At 35.8% G+C, this 20,750-nt stretch overlaps 1 protein-coding gene across 1 annotated transcript in view; it reads right to left on the bottom strand.

Moving 5' to 3' along the window:
- LOC144436485 (glutamate receptor ionotropic, NMDA 3A-like) overlaps positions 1-20,750 on the bottom strand; it is a 65,881-nt gene that overhangs the window by 12,024 nt on the left and 33,107 nt on the right. The window contains exon 2 of the mRNA XM_078125286.1: positions 4,005-4,597. Coding sequence (XP_077981412.1) covers positions 4,005-4,597 — 593 coding nt within the window. The remainder of the gene's footprint in view (positions 1-4,004; positions 4,598-20,750) is intronic.

Below are 20,750 nucleotides of genomic sequence, written 5' to 3'. Positions count from 1 at the left end.
TATACAATATAATAAGTCTATTGTGTGTCTATTGTAATAACAGTAGTAGTAGTGTGTATGTTAGAACTTATTTAATTTAATTCAAAGCAGGATGATTGTGTAATATCTTTGTTGTATTTGTCTTGACAGAAAAGAATGTGATAGTCTCAGTCATTGAGAACGTGATATATCATTTCATCTGAACTGCTTGCTCATACTGACTTCCCTGTAACGGATTCTTAAAAAACTGTAAGGATGCAGGATTTTCAATCAAGTAGTCGTTCTGTATCGTCATCAGAGTATTGTCCGACTGAATAAACTAAATGTGGTTAGTACGCGTGGGTGGACATTGTATGCATTGGTTAGCCTCGATTAGAATGTGGAGATGGGGAGAGGGATTTTGTTGTCCCTTTCTTTATTTATTCGTTCTATGTTTAGTACATAGGTGAATGTATGTATGTATGTATGTATGTATGTATGTATGTATGTATGTATGTATGTATGTATGTATGTATGTATGTACGTAATGTATATGTATATATGTATATGTATATAGACTTAATTCAAAAGAAACATCCTTATTCCTTTGAATTGAGTCTTTTGAATTAGGTCTATAATGCTCTGCTACTAATATTTGCATTGAGCACTGTTCTCTCCAGCGGTACACTTACATTCATATGAATAGAGAGAGAGAGAGAGAGAGAGAGAGAGAGAGAGAGAGAGAGAGAGAGAGAGAGAGAGAGAGAGAGAGAGAGAGAGAGAGAGAGAGAGAGAGAGAGAGAGAGAGAGAGAGAGAGAGAGAGACTTAATTCAAAGGAATGAGGATTTAATAAGTCGTCACTCAGAGTTTCACGCATAGTGCGATCATCAGACAACTGGTTTCTACTCTCTGGGTGTGCTGTATATATAGAGTGCAGACAATAGAGATATCATTTCAAACAAAACGATGCAACCTGTGTTTAACCGAAAAAACTAACCATTATTAAAGCAAACAAAAACTCCATACTAAACAAAAGAACTGAGTTGATATCTAAATGCCGACACGCGAATAAGTTTTATTTGTCCAACTTCAAGATAGCATCTATCACCTAAACCAAACCCATTAACTAACGGAACATCAAAGCCCGACATGTAACAACCCGCCAACACCTACTTGTCCGCACCCAGTACCTCACACAATAACAACCAACACCTTCACACACACACTCACACACACACAGCACCAACCCACCAACACATAGACAATAGTGATGATATTTCTATTGTCTGCACTCTATATATACAGCACACCCGGAGAGTAGAAACCAGTTGTCTGATGATCGCACTATGCGTGAAACTCCGAGTTACAACCAAGAAAGAGTTCCAGAACCACCAAAAATATATATATATATATATATATATATATATATATATATATATATATATATATATATATATATATATATATATATATATATATATATATATATATATATATATATATACATACATACATACTCGGTGAGTATCAATCTGCTAAGACAGTGCTCTATATCGCAGTGGCAGAGCGCAATAGTTTTGGTAGTACTACCAAAAAATATATATATATATTTATATATATATATATATATTTATATATATTTATATATATATATATATATATATATATATATATATATATATATATATATATATATATATATATATATATTCTGCATCTCCGTGCCGTTTTCAGAAACTGACATTAGCATTACAGTCGTCGGCAAACCTGTTAAAGCGATCATATCGTTAACGTTTTTCATGTGACTCATGACATACTTGATGTCGTTGACAGGGCAACTAAAAGTACTAAGTAATTGTGAACGATGAATAAAACAATGAAAAGGCTAACTAAAACACATTTACATCATCAACTCTCAATTCAATAGACCTATTGAACTGCACGTTATGTGTGACGCGATCAACCTCGGAACCCTACCTTGCGAGGTTAACGAGATTGAAATTTACATACATATATATCGGTGTATAAGTACATCAATGTGTTTTTATATTACTGGAATAAATGAACGTTAATGTTGTAACGCATGGATAATCACTGTAATTCGTACATCACGGTTCATTACTGTTAACTGAAAGTAACTTGTACTAAACTGTTGTACTAAATCTTGGTTATGAATAAGTACAGAGAAAACTTATATTTGTATTACGTTCGTGTTTTTTAAATTTCAAGATATATAACAAAAGTCATTCTATGTTCTAGAGTGCTTTGATATTTACAATAAATATACGTCTAAAAAAAGGACATTTTACTCTAAAGTCTATCAGACTTAATTCATTTTATTTACTTGATTATTTATTTTCTGAAATATAAACTCCTTAAATTGTTTTTAAAAAACATCCCACTAAACGTGAAACCTGTCCGTAGACTAGCTGTAACTTGGAAATTAGACAACAAACGATATATTTACAAGACATTTTTAAAGTACAGTTTGTGACATTTCATTGGCGTAAAGTAGCAATACCATGTAATTATTTCTAACTTGTAGGAGACATTTGCAAAATATTTAATCTTATACGTGCACATTTTCCTATTCTGTATCTTTGTCCGAATGAACAAAGTGAACTTGACAAACTGCTAAGCAATTGCAATGAGGTACACTAGTCTTCAATATTTTACATTTACTTTTACCTGTCTCTCTTTTTATGCAGAAGAGAGGAGGTATTACTTACTCCCAAAACTGCAAGACAGGGTACATGTCTTGCCCATATGTATATCCTCTGCCCAACACCAAGCAATAGTCGAGATTACATGTTTTTTGGCGAAATCATTTCCCAGGCATGCACCGTATTAACACACGAGGGAATCGGAAGATTACTTTTATAAATTACGTTTGGGATTTTTTGTGGGGAATTACCTTTCACTTCTGAACTGTAAGATGTTAATTAAGGATATAAAGGACACTTGGTTTTTGAGACAGTTAGAATTCGAGGTGGAACCACATTAAGCAACTCATCTTTTGTAAATAAAAGAGAATGAATCTAGTGTTTTGGCTGTTCCTTCTTATGAGATTATCCCTCCCCTGGGCATTCAATTCATCACCTAGTAATACCACTATCGACGTAACTATGTGTAACTTATCTTTTCAAGTGCAAAAATAATCGAACCATCGTGGTTAGCGATCAATCACGTCTCGATAGCTTATTTTTACCTTGTTGACAGACTACAGAATTTAACCTGTAGTGACGGACACACTTTGTTCGAAAACTACTTCGATGCATGATGTGGACTTTCATGAAAGTTCGATGACTAGCCTACTTCAAACTGATATTAACAGTATGGCATAATTTTGAATTGTGCGAAAGTGGTTAATAACCTGAGAAATCCGTAGCAAAACAATAACCGCTATTAACTTTAAACAGCTGTCTTAGTACAAATGATTTCATACATATATAAGACCGGTTGCTTAAATAATATTGGACAATTAATGCAGATTTTCTCTGCTTGAGATAAAACTATGTTTTCTTATCACTAACGTATACGTTTTAACTTAAGTGGTAATCTCGGAGGGTTCATATCACACACAACGATGTACAAATTCAGGACAGGTTTCTGTCTGAAACTAATTTATGAATTAGGTTTAACAAATCATGGAATCATGCAAAATCATGACAAACAGCTTAAAAACAAGTCGTTCATTTAGCGGAAGTAACTGGGAAAGCGTTTGATCTTGTGAAAACAGTTTGTAGAGGAATCCGAAACAGAGGAAAAAGGTACACTTAAAACACAAACACAAACACAAACACAAACACAAACACAATACATTATGAACTACCTGTATTATGAACCTCCAACAGTCCAAGAAACCGTTAATTAATTTGTTTGTTCAATATATGAATTAATTCTATGATGAGAATTATATTGTTTAGGAAAAATCTATCCAATGAACAGGCAAGCTGTATAAATATTTCAGTGTATAGCTACACGTGCAGGATGGTTCATAGTCAGATATATCTGCCAATGCTATGCACCAGTAACTATCACTCACCTGTAAAGTTTCTCTCCATACATTTTGTTCTCTTCCTTAGGATTCCAGCAACTATTTGGTGGTGGCGGAAGACCTGTGGGAAAGTCACTATACATTTTCTGTACTGCTCTAGCTATACTGTGTACAGCATCTGTGATTCGCGACGTTAGTTTATTGTGTGCAGAGTTGTTCACACCTATTAATCCCATTGGAAAACTCTGCAAATTCTGCTGACTCGTTGCCAATAAGGCCTCTGTTAATATCCAAGCATATCCAGCGTCGAGCAGTCCCATATCACTCGACTCGTTGAATACTCTCACTGCATCATTCTGACTTATTTGCAAAATAATAACCTTTGAATTGATGTGCCGTAAAGGGATAAGATTGGAAGAGATGTTGCCCATGTTGTCTACAGGCAGTTCAATTTCGGCTTCAATCTCAAACTCCTCTTTTTCAGCGATTCTACGTAGTTCGTTTAAAAATGATACCCCGTCTTGATCGTCACTGTAAATCACGGAAAACTTATTCCACTTGTAGCTTTTTAAGATATCTCTGATTGGATAGGCTTGCATGGCTAATGGTGGGTCCATGCGTAGATACATAGGATGGACGTCCTGTAATATAAAAATGCACATCAAATGTTAATCTGAATAATCTTTTGTAAACAAATACGTCAGTATCAACTCCTAAAAAGCATAATTGCAAACATACCAACTTTCTGGAAATGTTTCTATTGACGACGAATATGAATATCTCTTAGGTGACAGTTTTCTGAACTGTTTTGGAGAAATATCATAAAGTATGGATTTCAATGAAATAAAACTATATAAGGGAGTGGAAAGGTAAATGGAACATATAGACACATATGATATGACACTGATATGGTCATGACAATGATGAAATCCATATATCACAAAAGTGTAAGTTAATCAGATATAACGTGCAATGCCACATAACTCTAAACATCTAATATTATGATGTGTCTTTTATTTCTTGAGAGAGAGAGACAAAGAGAGAGAGACAGACAGACAGACAGACAGACAGACAGACAGACAGACAGACAGATCCCTGCACATCAGATGTTGCCCGCGCGTGCACAGCAGACTAATGCCCGCCACTATTGCCCTCTGGATTTATTTCGACCGTTGCACATATATTCTGCGCATGTTTTCCAGTTTTACGCGCTCTAGATGACAAACTAACTACAGTAAGCCACACAAGCTTATTTCTTGCAAACATTTGAATAAATACAATTACAGATTAGCTGTGGGACACTCGAGCTCCTACAAATAATGCATGCAATGTCCATATTCGAAGCTTAACTGCAAGTACAATTTGGAAATGCACCTTGAAAGGGAAACTTTTCTATCGATGACAAATGATGATGAATGAAGAGTAGCGAGTGAATGATTGGACGAATGATGAGTGAACGGTGTAATAAAATTAATAACACATGCGCTCGGGAAATATCACAACTTAATGCCTGCCCTTGGGCTGGCACTCTTTACCAAACTTTTGGCTTGGCCATCATCAAAAGCTTGGTAAAGAGTACCAACCCTTGTGGAGGCACTAAATTGTGATATTGCCCTCGCTTGCATGTGTTATTATTTAACTAAATTGTAGTATCGTCAAATTGCGTGATGATATAAATGGTTTGATGACGCATTTTCACGTTTATATCAACTTTGCTGACAGGAAAATTCTACAGCCACTTGTGATTGGTGATTCAATGACGAAATCTCAGATGGTTTTATTTCCCGTTCTTATTCCCAGGCACATTGTCAATAAAGTAGTGAATTCTGACAGACAGACAGACAGACAGACAGACAGACAGACAGACAGAGATGGATCGAGATATATGGGCTCAGACGGAGCAGGAGACAGGGGCAGGTGGAGACAGACACAGACATGGACAAAGACTGACATACTAGGCAGACAGACGTCGACATACAAACACATCGAGAGAGAGAGATAGAGAGAGAGAGAGAGAGAGAGAGAGAGAGAGAGAGAGAGAGAGAGAGAGAGAGAGAGAGAGAGAGAGAGAGAGAGAGAGAGAGAGAGAGAGAGAGAGAGAGAGAGAGAGAGAGAGAGAGAGAGAGAGAGAGAACATTGTGAGTACTTACGACGCATGCTATGGATAAGATATTTATATGATCAAACTGAAAATTTCCGTTGTAAGCTTATCATTGATACATCGTTATGGAAGTCTAAATTCTATAGGGTAGTCAATCTACTTCTTCAAAGGTAATTGTCAGGTAAAAATTGGTCCAGTTTCACTGATCAGAGAAACTGATAGCCAAAGCCACTCAATGAAATGTGAATGTAGCTTATAAACAGGGCAGTTGAAAACATCTCTTCTACATTTTCATAATGCCTATGTGCTTGCTTGCCGTGTAATATTTCAGCCATTATTTTAGTTTAAAAATTTTTTGAAAAGCAATGACATTTCTTTAAAATGAATAGATGATAAACATGGAGAGAGTGTACTGAACGTTGTAAATCTGGTCAAAATTGGTTGGTATTACTGCACAAAAAAGGCGATTATATTGCGTACGCAAGTCTGCTCACTATTCAATTCGGCTTAAAAACTGCCAAGATGGCAAACGATGCTCCTGGTAAAACAGAGAATTTATTTTTCAGTCCTGAAACTTTGAAGTGGTGTAAAAGCCTCAAGATATTACGATGTAGAGGGGCATGAAAGAATTATGACGTAGTGTTGGCGTCAAACGGATAAAGGTAATGTTTGTGTTATTCTGCTTGTCTTGCTGTGTTAGTCATTTATATGTATGACATTGAAATCATAAACGTAAGGTCAATCCTGATAATTATGTTTCAATTTGTATTCAAATTAGATTACCTTATGTTTGGAATTAATGAACATTCAGGGCTATATGGAAGGATTCAATGACAGAATTAAAACATCGCCAATTGAATTTGAAAGTTCAAAGATAAATTGTGTAATATTCGTGTCTTCACATGAATGTAAGGTTTTGTGATGAGTTAATGGAAAGGTTCATGGATAACAAATACACAGTCTCTCACATATTGATAAACCGGAGTTGTTTGCTAATGCAAAGTTTATCTCATAGAGCTGTGTATCAAGTATTCGTATACATTTTGTTGTTGTTGCTATCATATGATATTAGTTGTGGTTTTTAAGACCACGGTCCCAGTTTTGAAATTTCACATTGCAAATTGTTTACACAACATCGGACCACTAAACAAGAGTGCAGGGAGATGTTGTGAACACCAAACAGAGTGCAGAGAGGTGTTGTGAAAACCAAACAGAGTGCAGGGAGATGTTATGAGGTTCCTTTCCCTAAATATTTAAATCCCTATTTCTGAAATCCTATACTGTCAACGCTCTTTTTATTAATAAACTTATCATTATATAATATCATTTATGTATTTATTACCAATTCGTTACAGTATTGAAAAGAAGAAATAGTTTACATTCTTTGGTAAAAGCGAACGGAAAACAGAAAAAGCTAATCCAGCCAGTCTTTTAGTACATTTCTACAATTGAACAATTACTTTAATTTTTTAATTTTTTTTATATGTTTTTTTTTTTTAATTTAAAAAAAAAATTGAGGGGGGGGGGTATATTGCTAAGGCAAGTGCTAAAAGGTGGTATGTGATAAAGGAGAAACACGAACAAAATTAGCACACGGCACAACGAAACCAGAAGCATCAACAATGAGTTTGAAAATATTTCCATTAATATTTGAAATGTCAATGGACTCCACCAGACTGTAAATACGACTGGAATATAATGTGATAGTATTCAACGGCTTGGTGTGTATAATGTTCAGTCAATTAGAGATGCCAAAATGACTCGTGAATGTTGTATTTAAGTGAAGTGCAGGAACCTACGGTAAAGTAGTGGGTAGTTTTTGCATGACAATGTGCCGGTAAAATGTGGCAATTGACGTTATCAACTGATTTGAATGCCACTATTCACTCGCTTTTATTGTAAACAAAATGTGAATTGGTATACGACATGACAGGCTGACAATTCTCCATTCTAGCCATTCATCGACAAAGTGTTCCACAGAACTTACTGGAAAAGTACATTGTTACATCAAAATTGTGTTTAGGTAGCAAACGCAATAGTCAATATAGTTAGAAGTGATAGCACTATAGAGTGGTATGGTCTGATATATACGGATAAAATGTAAATAAAATAGTGTGAAAAACACGCGAACTATAGTATAGTGCAGTCATTATCCTTATAAATATTATAAATATTAAGGAAAAAAATATACTAAATTATGTCGAGATTTCATTTATTGTAGTTAATCTTGCCTCTCGAATTCACATTCAAATAATTTTTCTTATATAATTTATTTTATTTATATTTACAGGAGATCTTTTCTTGATTTGCCCTTTGCAATTTCGAGGGAAGTCAACGGTTTCCTTTCCCAATGCAATAAGTCTTTCCAACATTATGTCAAATGTGAAGATTCTTGACGTGTTCATCTAACGTACGAAACAGTTATCTTTGTAAAAGTCCTCTTTATTGTTAAACTTTTACCCTTTGATATCTCTCATCAATGTGTGGTAATTATCATTTGCTTCCAGAAGTAACACTTGATTTCAACATTTGTGTCCAAGACATTCGGGTGATGTGATTGTTGGATTGTGTACTTCCACGCAGTACTAACATCCATGCTACCTAGAATTTCAGTGCTGATATTCGAGCCATCCGATTATATTCTTACTTTCTCATAGCTTCCCTATGTATGCTTTCTCATTAGGCAACAACTTTCACCAGGTTCTCTTACAACCATGTCTAACAAAAAAAGACACAGTTCTGTTCAGTAACCACAGGCATTTCCTTGTAACAATTAACTAGTCAATCGGTAGGAGAAGAGCTGGGTTAGTGTCCTGGGAAAAGTGATAAACTAAGAGATTTCAGATTTTATCCATTGACGATTAATACAAAATCTCCTCTCATAAAATCGAAGCTGAGATGGGATTTTAGAACACCACAAAGACTTAATCTTTATTTTAATTCTGATTTAATGTATTATCTGGTAATCTACAACACAGTAGTAATATCAGCTAAATTGACGTGCTATATATAATCTTTCGTAGGATGACCATAAACCTAACATTGAGAGTAACAACATCCAATGATATCATTCATTTGACATTGCTCACGTGACAGAATCACCTTGTCACTTAAACAAGTGTTCATTTTAACTAAACTAAGGTACAAATTGACCTTGACAGTTGATATTGGGTTAAGGTCGGTGTTGCGATTGGTGAATAGCTCTTTGATGCTAGACTCATTAGTCACATTAGCAGGGTACACAGTTTCTGACATATGTTCAGATTGAATTCAAATATTGCTGTTAACCTTTGCCCTTAAGGCTTACCTGATGTAGTTCAACATGTACACCAATTATTAAACAGAAGTGTCGTCCCCCAAATGTGATGAAGGAAACACTTGAAAGTATCTTTAGTTCAAGAATGGCAATGAAAATGTGGAATTTGAAGATATATAAGTGCCAGTATTCATAAACTGAAAGATAAAGCTATAGATAAAATGGCGTTCATATGAAGCCATAAACGGACCTAATCTTTTTTTCAAGGTTTGAATGATATTACATTGTGTCTGAATGTCAGGGTAAATGGTCTGAACACATGTAGCAAACCGTTTATAGTAGTTGCAGCCCGTCTGAAGCTAAACAGAATAGCTGATACTTGCAAGTACTAGGGTTCAAGTACATGGTTGTGATTTTAGATTCGATTCATGTCAATATACTTTATGATATGCGTATGACCCTTTGAAACAATCAGCATTTTATTCAGCGTGAGTAAACTCTCCCATTTTTATTTTATTTTATAAAGACTGTTTCTAATCATTACGCATACCAGGTGCAGTGAGATTGAAATGTAGACGCGCCATTACTTCTTTTACGAAGGATTTTATGGTTAGCAGTAATCAGAAGAATAAAAAAATAATCTGTCTTGAATCATATTCTTCAAAATGTTTCATAGATTGTTCAGACTATATGCGTTTTCAAATATCGTGTGTCTTAGTATCATATGTTTGTGACAATATGTCGGCGAATAAGAGAGTGCTTCTATTATTTTTGTGAGTAGATATGTAACAAAACAAAGTCGTAAAACATGACATGTCTGTCGAGGGATTAGCAGTCTCGTTATTCGTTGAGTTTTTACGCACCTGTGCATATGTACTGTTGACATACAATCTTACCTCGGCTTGTACTTTTTAGGGGTTTAGCCATTAATGTGAATACAAGGTAATGAAATTACCCCTACCACTTTGAAGCAATGAAAGTAGTAATGGAAAGTCACGCTATCCTACTGAGATTTTAAGGCTACCAGATTTGTTTTTGTCTTTTTGTCTCTTTTAATTTGGAAGAATGCTATGTTTATTGCCCCTAGACTCCAATTATCACCACAGAACTTAGATATCTGCTCATCAAAATTACCGAAAAAAGAAAAGTAAAGTTTACAGCTGTCAAGCTTTTAAAAGGTGTTCTTAAAGTAAACACTTAGCAAACATTTCATATCATTGTCCAGAAATAAGTACTAGGTATTCTTGTAGAAGTGTAGAAGCCAGATTGACGACACTCACTGCGATCTGACCTCGTTAAATCTGGGTGGCGACTTGCAATTTAAGTATATTTGGTTCAGCGATCAATGATGGATTTCCACAGGCGAGAGACTTTTGTAAGTATTTGCCGGCATTTTATCAAATCCACAGCGGTTCGTGCTGCGCTTCACATGATACCTCAAATTAAGTTGATAGTTTGAAATAAAAGCTCGGCATCCCCCATGAGAAACATTGCCATCGATAAGCACAATACTATTTTATGATTAAAAGAGTAGACCGATTCGGTTGTGCATCATAATCAGTTCATGCAAAACCGGTGTCTTTGTTCTCTTGGTACTGAGATGTTACAAGATATTATAAGTATTCTCTGTCTACACGTTTGTCTGAATATCACCCTCTTCCATCTGTATGAGGTTAACGAAAGTATTGTGTCTTTATTGAAATATCTATGTTTTTTGGAAAATATATTTTCGATTCGGATGACTTTACTTCTGCAACTTCTATTATATATAACAAACTCAGACCACGTCAGTAGCCTGAGACATAAAGCAGCAGTGAACGACTGCAATATTACGCCTGAAGATCCTTCTGGTGAAACAGTCCATAGCGTAAATCCATAATGTAATATCATACTCGTCTTCTTTCATTTTATGTATGATATGCTCTCCAAGGTGATTGAGCGCTCTACTTGGCGAAGGAAGAATGAAACTCTATGTATACATATATATTACATACATACATACATACATACATACATACATACATACATACATACATACATACATATTTTATTATATATATAGATATACATTTTGTAATCTTATAATATTATATGTAAGAGATCGTACGTGTGTAAATTGCACAGAGCTTCATATCATCAATGTTCAAAATCATGGTATACATAAAAAAGATACCGATTCCAGGTTAGGTTTTTTAGATTCTGAAACTGTCAGAGGTAAGAGGTCAGTGATAATAATTACAGTTCATATTCCATTTCATTTGAATTCACACAATGGAATGCTAGACAGACATCATTTCAATTTTCTCACTGATGGAAACGTTGATTTGCAGTTATACAGCATGTAAGCCATATTTAAACGTTAAAAAAGGTCCAGAAAAAATGTTTCCGTTGAAAATTTGGTGTTTGTGGTCGTTGTACCCGAATCTACTCGTTTTTAAATTATTTTTTGACTAAGTCAGTGCATATGATATCACATTGGCAGTAACCCAAAGTAGCTCAGATTTTCACTACCTACTACTAGTACAGTATATGTTGCTAGAATACTGCCTTTGATAATATTGTAGTCACTTGAAAGTTTTGATTTTACATATAAATGGTCACCATATGCTTTAATTTGAATGTTTAGTGTCATTATGATCGATGCCAAATGATGGTAAAAAGGGGTCATGGAATTGTTTGAGAACAAACCACTATAATCTATAGACACACTCTAATCATTAGAACAATAGACTGTATACAGTTGATTTATAAATGTGCCAATAATTTAAATATAGACTAGTGAAGGTTCACTAAATTAATCCAAAAATCGAACGTATTGCATTTCGGTATGTGTCATTTGTGTGATATTTACTGAACGTTCTAAAATAACAAATGGTTCATATCACAAGCACAAAACATACAGGATAATGAATATGTCCTCCATGTGATTAGATATATGCATGATGTGTTTCATTATATGCATATTACAATTGTCTGGTGAGTGGCAAGGACGATGTTAATCTTGTTGATTGATGCAATACGTCATCTATATATATATATTGGTTTGTCTGTTTTAATGTCTGTCCTTCAATTACTATAGAGTCAATACAACAAAGCGGGTGAATTTTTAGATATCATTGTACGATCGATTGTCCTGTAATATTTGAAAATTATATGAAATATTTGGTATTTTATAAGATATTTCTTGCAATTTGTCTAGAATGTGAATGCAACTTTGGGACCAATTCCTTCCAAAATGTAAGTTCTCATCTCTGCACACTACGCCATATGAACGGTTGTTATGTACAGCGTTGTTAACGGTTGTTAAGTACAGCGAAATTCACAATACCGTGCAGCTTTTCTGTTTAATGCAACCACACAGAAGCCAAATAAGAAGCTGGACATGCTACACTTCAAGATAGCAAGATTGAATTAGTAACGTTTATTGCTGCATTTTGTCTAAGTGAAATGAACTACACATGCCACTATACAAACATTAAATGAACACTATAAAGGAAATACGTGCCCTTCATGGGGTGTTTCGTACTAAGAAAAACATCAACGCCCGAATGTCTGCATGGAGATGCAATATATTGAAATGATTTATTTCATTTGGACTAAATGTAGCAAAAATGCGATCCGACTTGCAATTGAAGTGTGGCATATGCAGTTTCTGGTTTACGCGTGGTTGTATCAAACACAAAAGCTGTACGGTATTGTGAAATTCATTGTAACAGCAAACGTTTTAAGGTTTTTATTTCAAAGGCGCTTACTGACAGTTCAGTCACTTCCAAACCATAAACACTCAAACCCCAATATATAAACATTAAAATTGTCGACGAAACGGTGTTTTTTTTTTAAATCAATGAATTCTGAAAATGAATTATCCCTCGTTAAGAAATACAAGCCTCCCATTGTTTAAATTGACTGCACTGCTATATTTGTCAACATAACCACAGGGAAAGCTTTTCGAAGTCACTTTCCTCTTGATATTGCTAGAGTATCTGCATGTAAACAAACAAAGTCGTTATTGTGTGGACACTGACAATACATCACTCTAATGATGACGTCATTGCTTCTATTACGTTGTTGTTATACGTAGTGCATCCAAATTTTAAATGTAACGTAAACAGCGATGACGTGTCGATTAAATCTGTACAATTTCTTGGTTGTATAAATGTTTAATGCATGGATAAACTTTTTTTTCAGATGATGGTTCTACTACTGAAGGTAAATATGAACGTGATGCTGTTAGTGTAACAGCTAGCTTTCTCGATGTCGCTATTTGATAGCTATAACCGTAGAAAGTCAATAACCTTGTTTGACATGTAATATCCAAACTCCATGTAGATATAATTGGTACCATTACAATTATTTGCTTTGGCAGGTTATAAAACTTTGGTACGTATAATCTGAACGTTGTGTGTAAAGTTGACACATGATTGACATCTCTGAGTATCTAGTGTTCTATTATCAGTCGATATTGTCATTACTGCATCCATAATTGATAACACCGTGACCTATTCGTTTGCGATGTGTTAAAACGATCTAATCTCAAAGTTATTAAAATTCTTAATAACAGACAATTTTTTTTTACAACAATGCAACTTCATTATCTATTAGGACATAATCAATTAAATGTCCACTCTTTCCCGTTACTGTCTATACTACCTTTCACACTGCATGTTGTTTCTCACTCCAGTTGCAATGCATAATCGCCAACAACTGGTACAGAGTCCTGCCCGGAGGCCATACTTAGCCAACATTGTCTCTTCTGATAAACAAACACAAAACCAATCACTTTACGTTTTTGTCGGCATTAAATAATGCATTGGGAAAGAACATAGAGGCGATTTACTGTCAAAGTTTAATAAAAAAGAAGCAGAGAATATACCCGTTTGTTACATATCACATCGCGTGGATTTTGACACATTTCACTTGTAATCCGTAAGAAAGGGAATCGTGCTTTCAAAGAATTGTCTCAAATGTCTCCCATGAAACGCTCAAAAATCTGTTGCCGAGCCGTAGGTATTATGTAGTGTTGGCCTCGTCCTATTTCTGTGCTGATCGACAAGCTGACGACTTTGTTTCATCTAATACCAGGAGGATACCCTGGTAAAAATGTACGTCTTGTCATCTTATGCTTTCAGATTTCGAAATTCGAATAAAGTTGATGCTGGAGGCAACGGCTATAGTTGGCTGGGTAAACTTACACTCACACTTCTCAGTACGGCTCTATGGTTGTCGTGGTTACTAGAGTGACTGAAAGTTTACATTTTGGTAACGTTCTTTTCAGAGATGAGCAGATGGTTGTGCATGGTACAGCATATCATGTACCTCATAGAGATATATTATTATATTTACTTTGATGGTTTTCTTTGTTTTTCTGTGTTGTCCCCTGAGAATGTTGTTTCTTTCATATCGCTAACAATGATGAATCGCTCGGATAAAAAAAGACGATAGGCGCCGTAGACAATGATTTGTGATTCATCTTCAGGCATGTTATAGGAAACGTGACAGTCAAGGATTTGTCTGAGAGCCACACCTTGTTCTTGATAGTTCTTTTTATTTAAATATTAACCAATCCCTATACTATACAATTACTGATTAAACATGTTCGGTCATGTGTAGAAACTCTTACGAGTATTACGAGGGTGCAATTTTCAAAGAAATTAATGGCAGAATATTTCGGTTACCACTACATATTTCGATAAATACCACAGTCTATGTGATCTAGCCTCTCTGTCCACCCCCACCACACTGTCTTCATGTCAATTTCCTCTCATATAAAGTTTACTGTATATAACGTATTCGCATTTTGTCATGATCTAAAACCCAGTGCTGGGTTACAGACTAACGTTAAAACCCAGTGCTCGGTTACAGACTAACATTAAAACCCAGTGCTCGGTTACAGACTAACATTAAAACCCAGTGCTCGGTTACAGACTAACATTAAAACCCAGTGCTCGGTTACAGACTAACGTTAAAACCCAGTGCTCGGTTACAGACTAACGTTAAAACCCAGTGCTCGGTTACAGACTAACGTTAAAACCCAGTGCTCGGTTACAGACTAACATTAAAACCCAGTGCTCGGTTACAGACTAACATTAAAACCCAGTGCTCGGTTACAGACTAACGTTAAAACCCAGTGCTCGGTTACAGACTAACGTTAAAACCCAGTGCTCGGTTACAGACTAACGTTAAAACCCAGTGCTCGGTTACAGACTAACATTAAAACCCATGCCCAGTGCTCGGTTACAGACTAACATTAAAACCCAGTGCTCGGTTACAGACTAACGTTAAAACTCAGTGCTCGGTTACAGACTACCATTAAAACCCAGTGCTCGGTTACAGACTAACGTTAAAACCCAGTGCTCGGTTACAGACTAACATTAAAACCCAGTGCTCGGTTACAGACTAACATTAAAACCCAGTGCTCGGTTACAGACTAACATTAAAACCCAGTGCTCGGTTACAGACTAACGTTAAAACCCAGTGCTCGGTTACAGACTAACGTTAAAACCCAGTGCTCGGTTACAGACTAACGTTAAAACCCAGTGCTCGGTTACAGACTAACGTTAAAACCCAGTGCTCGGTTACAGACTAACGTTAAAACCCAGTGCTCGGTTACAGACTAACATTAAAACCCAGTGCTCGGTTACAGACTAACTTTAAAACCCAGTGCTCGGTTACAGACTAACGTTAAAACCCAGTGCTCGGTTACAGACTAACGTTAAAACCCAGTGCTCAGTTACAGACTAACATTAAAACCCAGTGCTCAGTTACAGACTAACGTTAAAACCCAGTGCTCGGTTACAGACTAACGTTAAAACCCAGTGCTCGGTTACAGACTAACGTTAAAACCCAGTGCTCGGTTACAGACTAACATTAAAACCCAGTGCTCGGTTACAGACTAACATTAAAACCCAGTGTTCGGTTACAGACTAACGTTAAAACCCAGTGCTCGGTTACAGACTAACATTAAAACCCAGTGCTCGGTTACAGACTAACGTTAAAACCCAGTGCTCGGTTACAAACTAACGTTAAAACCCAGTGCTCGGTTACAGACTAACGTTAAAACCCAGTGCTCGGTTACAGACTAACATTAAAACCCAGTGCTCGGTTACAGACTAACATTAAAACCCAGTGCTCGGTTACAGACTAACATTAAAACCCAGTGCTCAGTTACAGACTAACGTTAAAACCCAGTGCTCAGTTACAGACTAACGTTAAAACCCAGTGCTCAGTTACAGACTAACATTAAAACCCAGTGCTCAGTTACAGACTAACATTAAAACCCAGTGCTCGGTTACAGACTAACGTTAAAACCCAGTGCTCGGTTACAGACTAACATTAAAACCCAGTGCTCGGTTACAGACTAACATTAAAACCCAGTGCTCGGTTACAGACTAATGTTAAAACCCAGTGCTCGGTTACAGACTAACGTTAAAACCCAGTGCTCGGTTACAGACTAACGTTAAAACCCAGTGCTCGGTTACAGACTAACATTAAAACCCAGTGCTCGGTTACAGACTAACATTAAAACCCAGTGCTCGGTTACAGACTAACATTAAAACCCAGTGCTCGGTTACAGACTAACATTAAAACCCAGTGCTCAGTTACAGACTAACGTTAAAACCCAGTGCTCTGTTACAGACTAACGTTAAAACCCAGTGCTCAGTTACAGACTAACGTTAAAACCCAGTGCTCAGTTACAGACTAACATTAAAACCCAGTGCTCAGTTACAGACTAACATTAAAACCCAGTGCTCGGTTACAGACTAACGTTAAAACCCAGTGCTCGGTTACAGACTAACATTAAAACCCAGTGCTCAGTTACAGACTAACGTTAAAACCCAGTGCTCGGTTACAGACTAACATTAAAACCCAGTGCTCGGTTACAGACTAACGTTAAAACCCAGTGCTCGGTTACAGACTAACGTTAAAACCCAGTGCTCGGTTACAGACTGACATTAAAACCCAGTGCTCGGTTACAGACTAACATTAAAACCCAGTGCTCGGTTACAGACTAACGTTAAAACCCAGTGCTCGGTTACCGACTAACATTAAAACCCAGTGCTCGGTTACAGACTAACATTAAAACCCAGTGCTCGGTTACAGACTAACGTTTTAATCAAGACATTTAAGGTCTTCAAGAGAAATACAAGATTATGCAATATATTTTCGTGGTACGGCTTGAGTCATTTTACCTGAGGATTTATCCATAAAGACTGTTTTCCTGAAATCTAGCTAATAACATTTTCCCTAATTTACTTCCATGTATCTTTGCCACGAACATCCACAAACACAATTCGCCCGGAGTCTGTTCTATTGATTTTTACAAAGAACGGCTTAATACAGTTAATTATTCCCATAGTAAACGTAATATAACAACTAAATGAAGAACACCAATGTGTCTCTATGAAAAGTCATGCGTACTAGAGAATATACACAGCGAATTCTATACTACCATACATAAAGATATTACATTACAAGCCTAACATGTATACATTCTTTGAATTTACAGTTAACCTGGGATACAGGATTTGATACATGTTGTAAAGGGGGGGGGGGGTACCTTATACGATAGCAATTACCGACAGACCCCCTCTTCGACAACGTATCGTAATTTATATTCAAAGGAAAAGATACCAAAGGTTTATTTTTACCCATATGCATTTTTCATACGGATATCATCGCTATTTAGACATATGATATATAATTATGAATCGTTAACAGTTCATAGAGTTATTGTAGTTGGTTCCTTTGATATCATATGTGTACTTTATCTTTCTCAACGAGTCGTATAATTCCCGTTAACGTAAGTACTTCAGTCAACGGATGTAATTTTCTCCCTGCTTCCCATAAAACCATTCGGATATACTCATATCGATAAGAACATATTGTTTCGAATCAATAATAATAATTATAGTTAGTTCTGACGGAAGTATCTAAGACTTTAGCTAATTAATCTTCAGTGAATCTTTCTAACTTACATGAATTGGAATCTTTGCTTTATGTTAACGTATATATGTATGTATGTATGTATGTATGTATGTATGTATGTATGTATGTATGTATGTGTGTGTGTGCGTATGTATGTATGTATGTATGTATGTATGTATGTATGTATGTATGTATGTATGTATGTATGTATGTATGTATGTATGTATGTGCGTATGTATGTATGTATGTATGTATGTATGTATGTATGTATGTATGTAGGTGGATAGGTAGGTAGGTAGGTAGGTAGGTAAGTATTATGTATGTGGTGAGGTAGGTAGGTAGGTGGGTGGGCTGGTTGTTTGATGGTGGGTAAGTAGGTAGCTAGGTAGGGAGGTAATTAATTAAGTAGGTAGGTTGGATTTTAGGCAGTTTTACTTAGCCGAATGGTCTGTCCCCCTCCAACCCCCCCCCCACACACACACATGCTCAAGGAAAACAACGGTCAACACTTGAGCTAACTATGCTTAAACTACTTTCTTTTTCAACGCCATCTGTATTCATGAGGCTGAACGAACTGTTGTGTATGCTACGTAAAACCAAATCGGATAATCCGTCCATTCCGTACAGGATGTTTGAATGACATCATCATTGCATTCGTTCTTTATTTCACTTTCTGCACATACAGGCTATACAAGTAATAATATCACTCCTATGAATTTGACGCATTTTATACTCCGTCGTCGGATCCTTCCAAGACGACACAAATAAGAACTCTGATTCCATTTTACATTTACTATTAGTAGATCTATTTTTCAAGCCCAGACATTTGCCACATTTTCAACACTTTCAGTTGTCAAGGCAATTCATATCGGCTTTATTTATCAGTTTACCTACCTTGCATAACGTAATTTTGGCTAAAGAAAATAAGATTCATTGCAATTTCTATTTTTGCTTTCATTTCAACTTTTATTGAGTATCCGAACAAAGACACGGATTACTGTAGTACTTTGGACGCCATGACAGTTATTGATTGCGTTATTCTAGCAAAGCTTGCCTAATCAGCCTTGCAGACGTATTCGGAAACTTGTTCAGAAATGGTATTCCGTTCGATAGAGCTTTGATGACCTTGCGTTCTCGAATTCTGACTTTGATTGCTGGTATTTCCAATTCCCGATACTTAAACTTTCATTTAGTTATCTGATTATACGCCATTTTGCTATTCAATACTAAGCTCATATACTACTACCCCACCCACCCCAAAAAACAACCAAATGTGTACTGAAAAATTCTTTAGAAATTGGTATGTAAAGAAAGAATATAAACGACAATGATACATTAGACAGAATAACAAAACACATTTAGTTTCCCTTTTCCGACAAGTTTGGTTTATTAATAAGTACGCATATTATAATCTTTAATTAGAAAATCTAATTTTCAACTAGTACTTAATTTACAAGAGTAGACGGCTGAAATGTTTGCTTTTGAGATCGAAAGTGATTAAGATATGAGATATTAATATTCCAAGAATTGTATCGTATGTTTCATGATATTTAATTACGTTTCAGTATTCAATATATTGTGGGTATATAAACACTAATTACGACAACTAAATCTAAAATACGTCAATCACAATGAAATTCCTTCAAAATAAATAACCATTTCTACCTCGAACATTGGAATGATTTTTTTTTTCATTATTACTTGGCAATAATCTTACTGACTGCCATAGCGATTCCGAATTAGGTTGATCTTATATTGAGAGGCAGGTGCTTTAAATGGAGCGCCGAAATTAACTGGAGGTGGATTTCTAGTTTTATAGTTTCCTTGATTTCTGAAGGGTTATAAAAAAAGGTATAGTCTGTTTGAAGTATAACGGGGTTAAGAACTATCTTGACCTGGTTTGGGGAATATCCCTTCACCAGAAGAAATGTTACAGTAGTAGGGTTCACAACGTTTAGGAAACACAAATAGTACTTGTGGGCTCATGTTTACTCGGATTAATCCAACCAAATGACATGCTTCATAGTTACATCATTATATATTACTCCCCAATATTTTGTATCCGTTCAACCAAAAAAAATACCAGTGACCTAGAGGGAGTTGTCACTTTGAGTTGCAAGACGAGGAGTGACAAAATCCTTATGCCAGGAATACTTTCCAGTTGAATGAAGAAATATATTTGTGAATAATATACTTATACTAGTGCAAGAAATAATTAGGAAACATCGGTAGAAATAATTGCAATTTCGAACGTGTTGACTCATATGTCGAGCACAGCAAAACCAATGACGTAGACGCGCGTTGTCGTGACGTAGAACGAGCAGGGTATCAATTCCATATCTTTTGCTAACCCTGGCTTGCGCATGGTATAATAGCCCTTTGAATCAGTTATATATATCTTTTAGTTAGCAATTTATTGACAGTTAGAATTGAATAGTGTAAAACGGGACTATCAACCTACGCAGATATTCTTAGTTGTAGTCAGAATATTTTTTGTGAAATTTAATGTAAC

This window comes from Glandiceps talaboti, chromosome 6 (genome assembly GCF_964340395.1).
Source record: "Glandiceps talaboti chromosome 6, keGlaTala1.1, whole genome shotgun sequence".
Classification (NCBI taxonomy): Eukaryota; Metazoa; Hemichordata; class Enteropneusta; family Spengelidae; genus Glandiceps; species Glandiceps talaboti.
The sequence above is the reverse complement of the archived record's forward strand: the minus strand, read 5'-3'. Positions and strand labels throughout refer to the sequence as shown.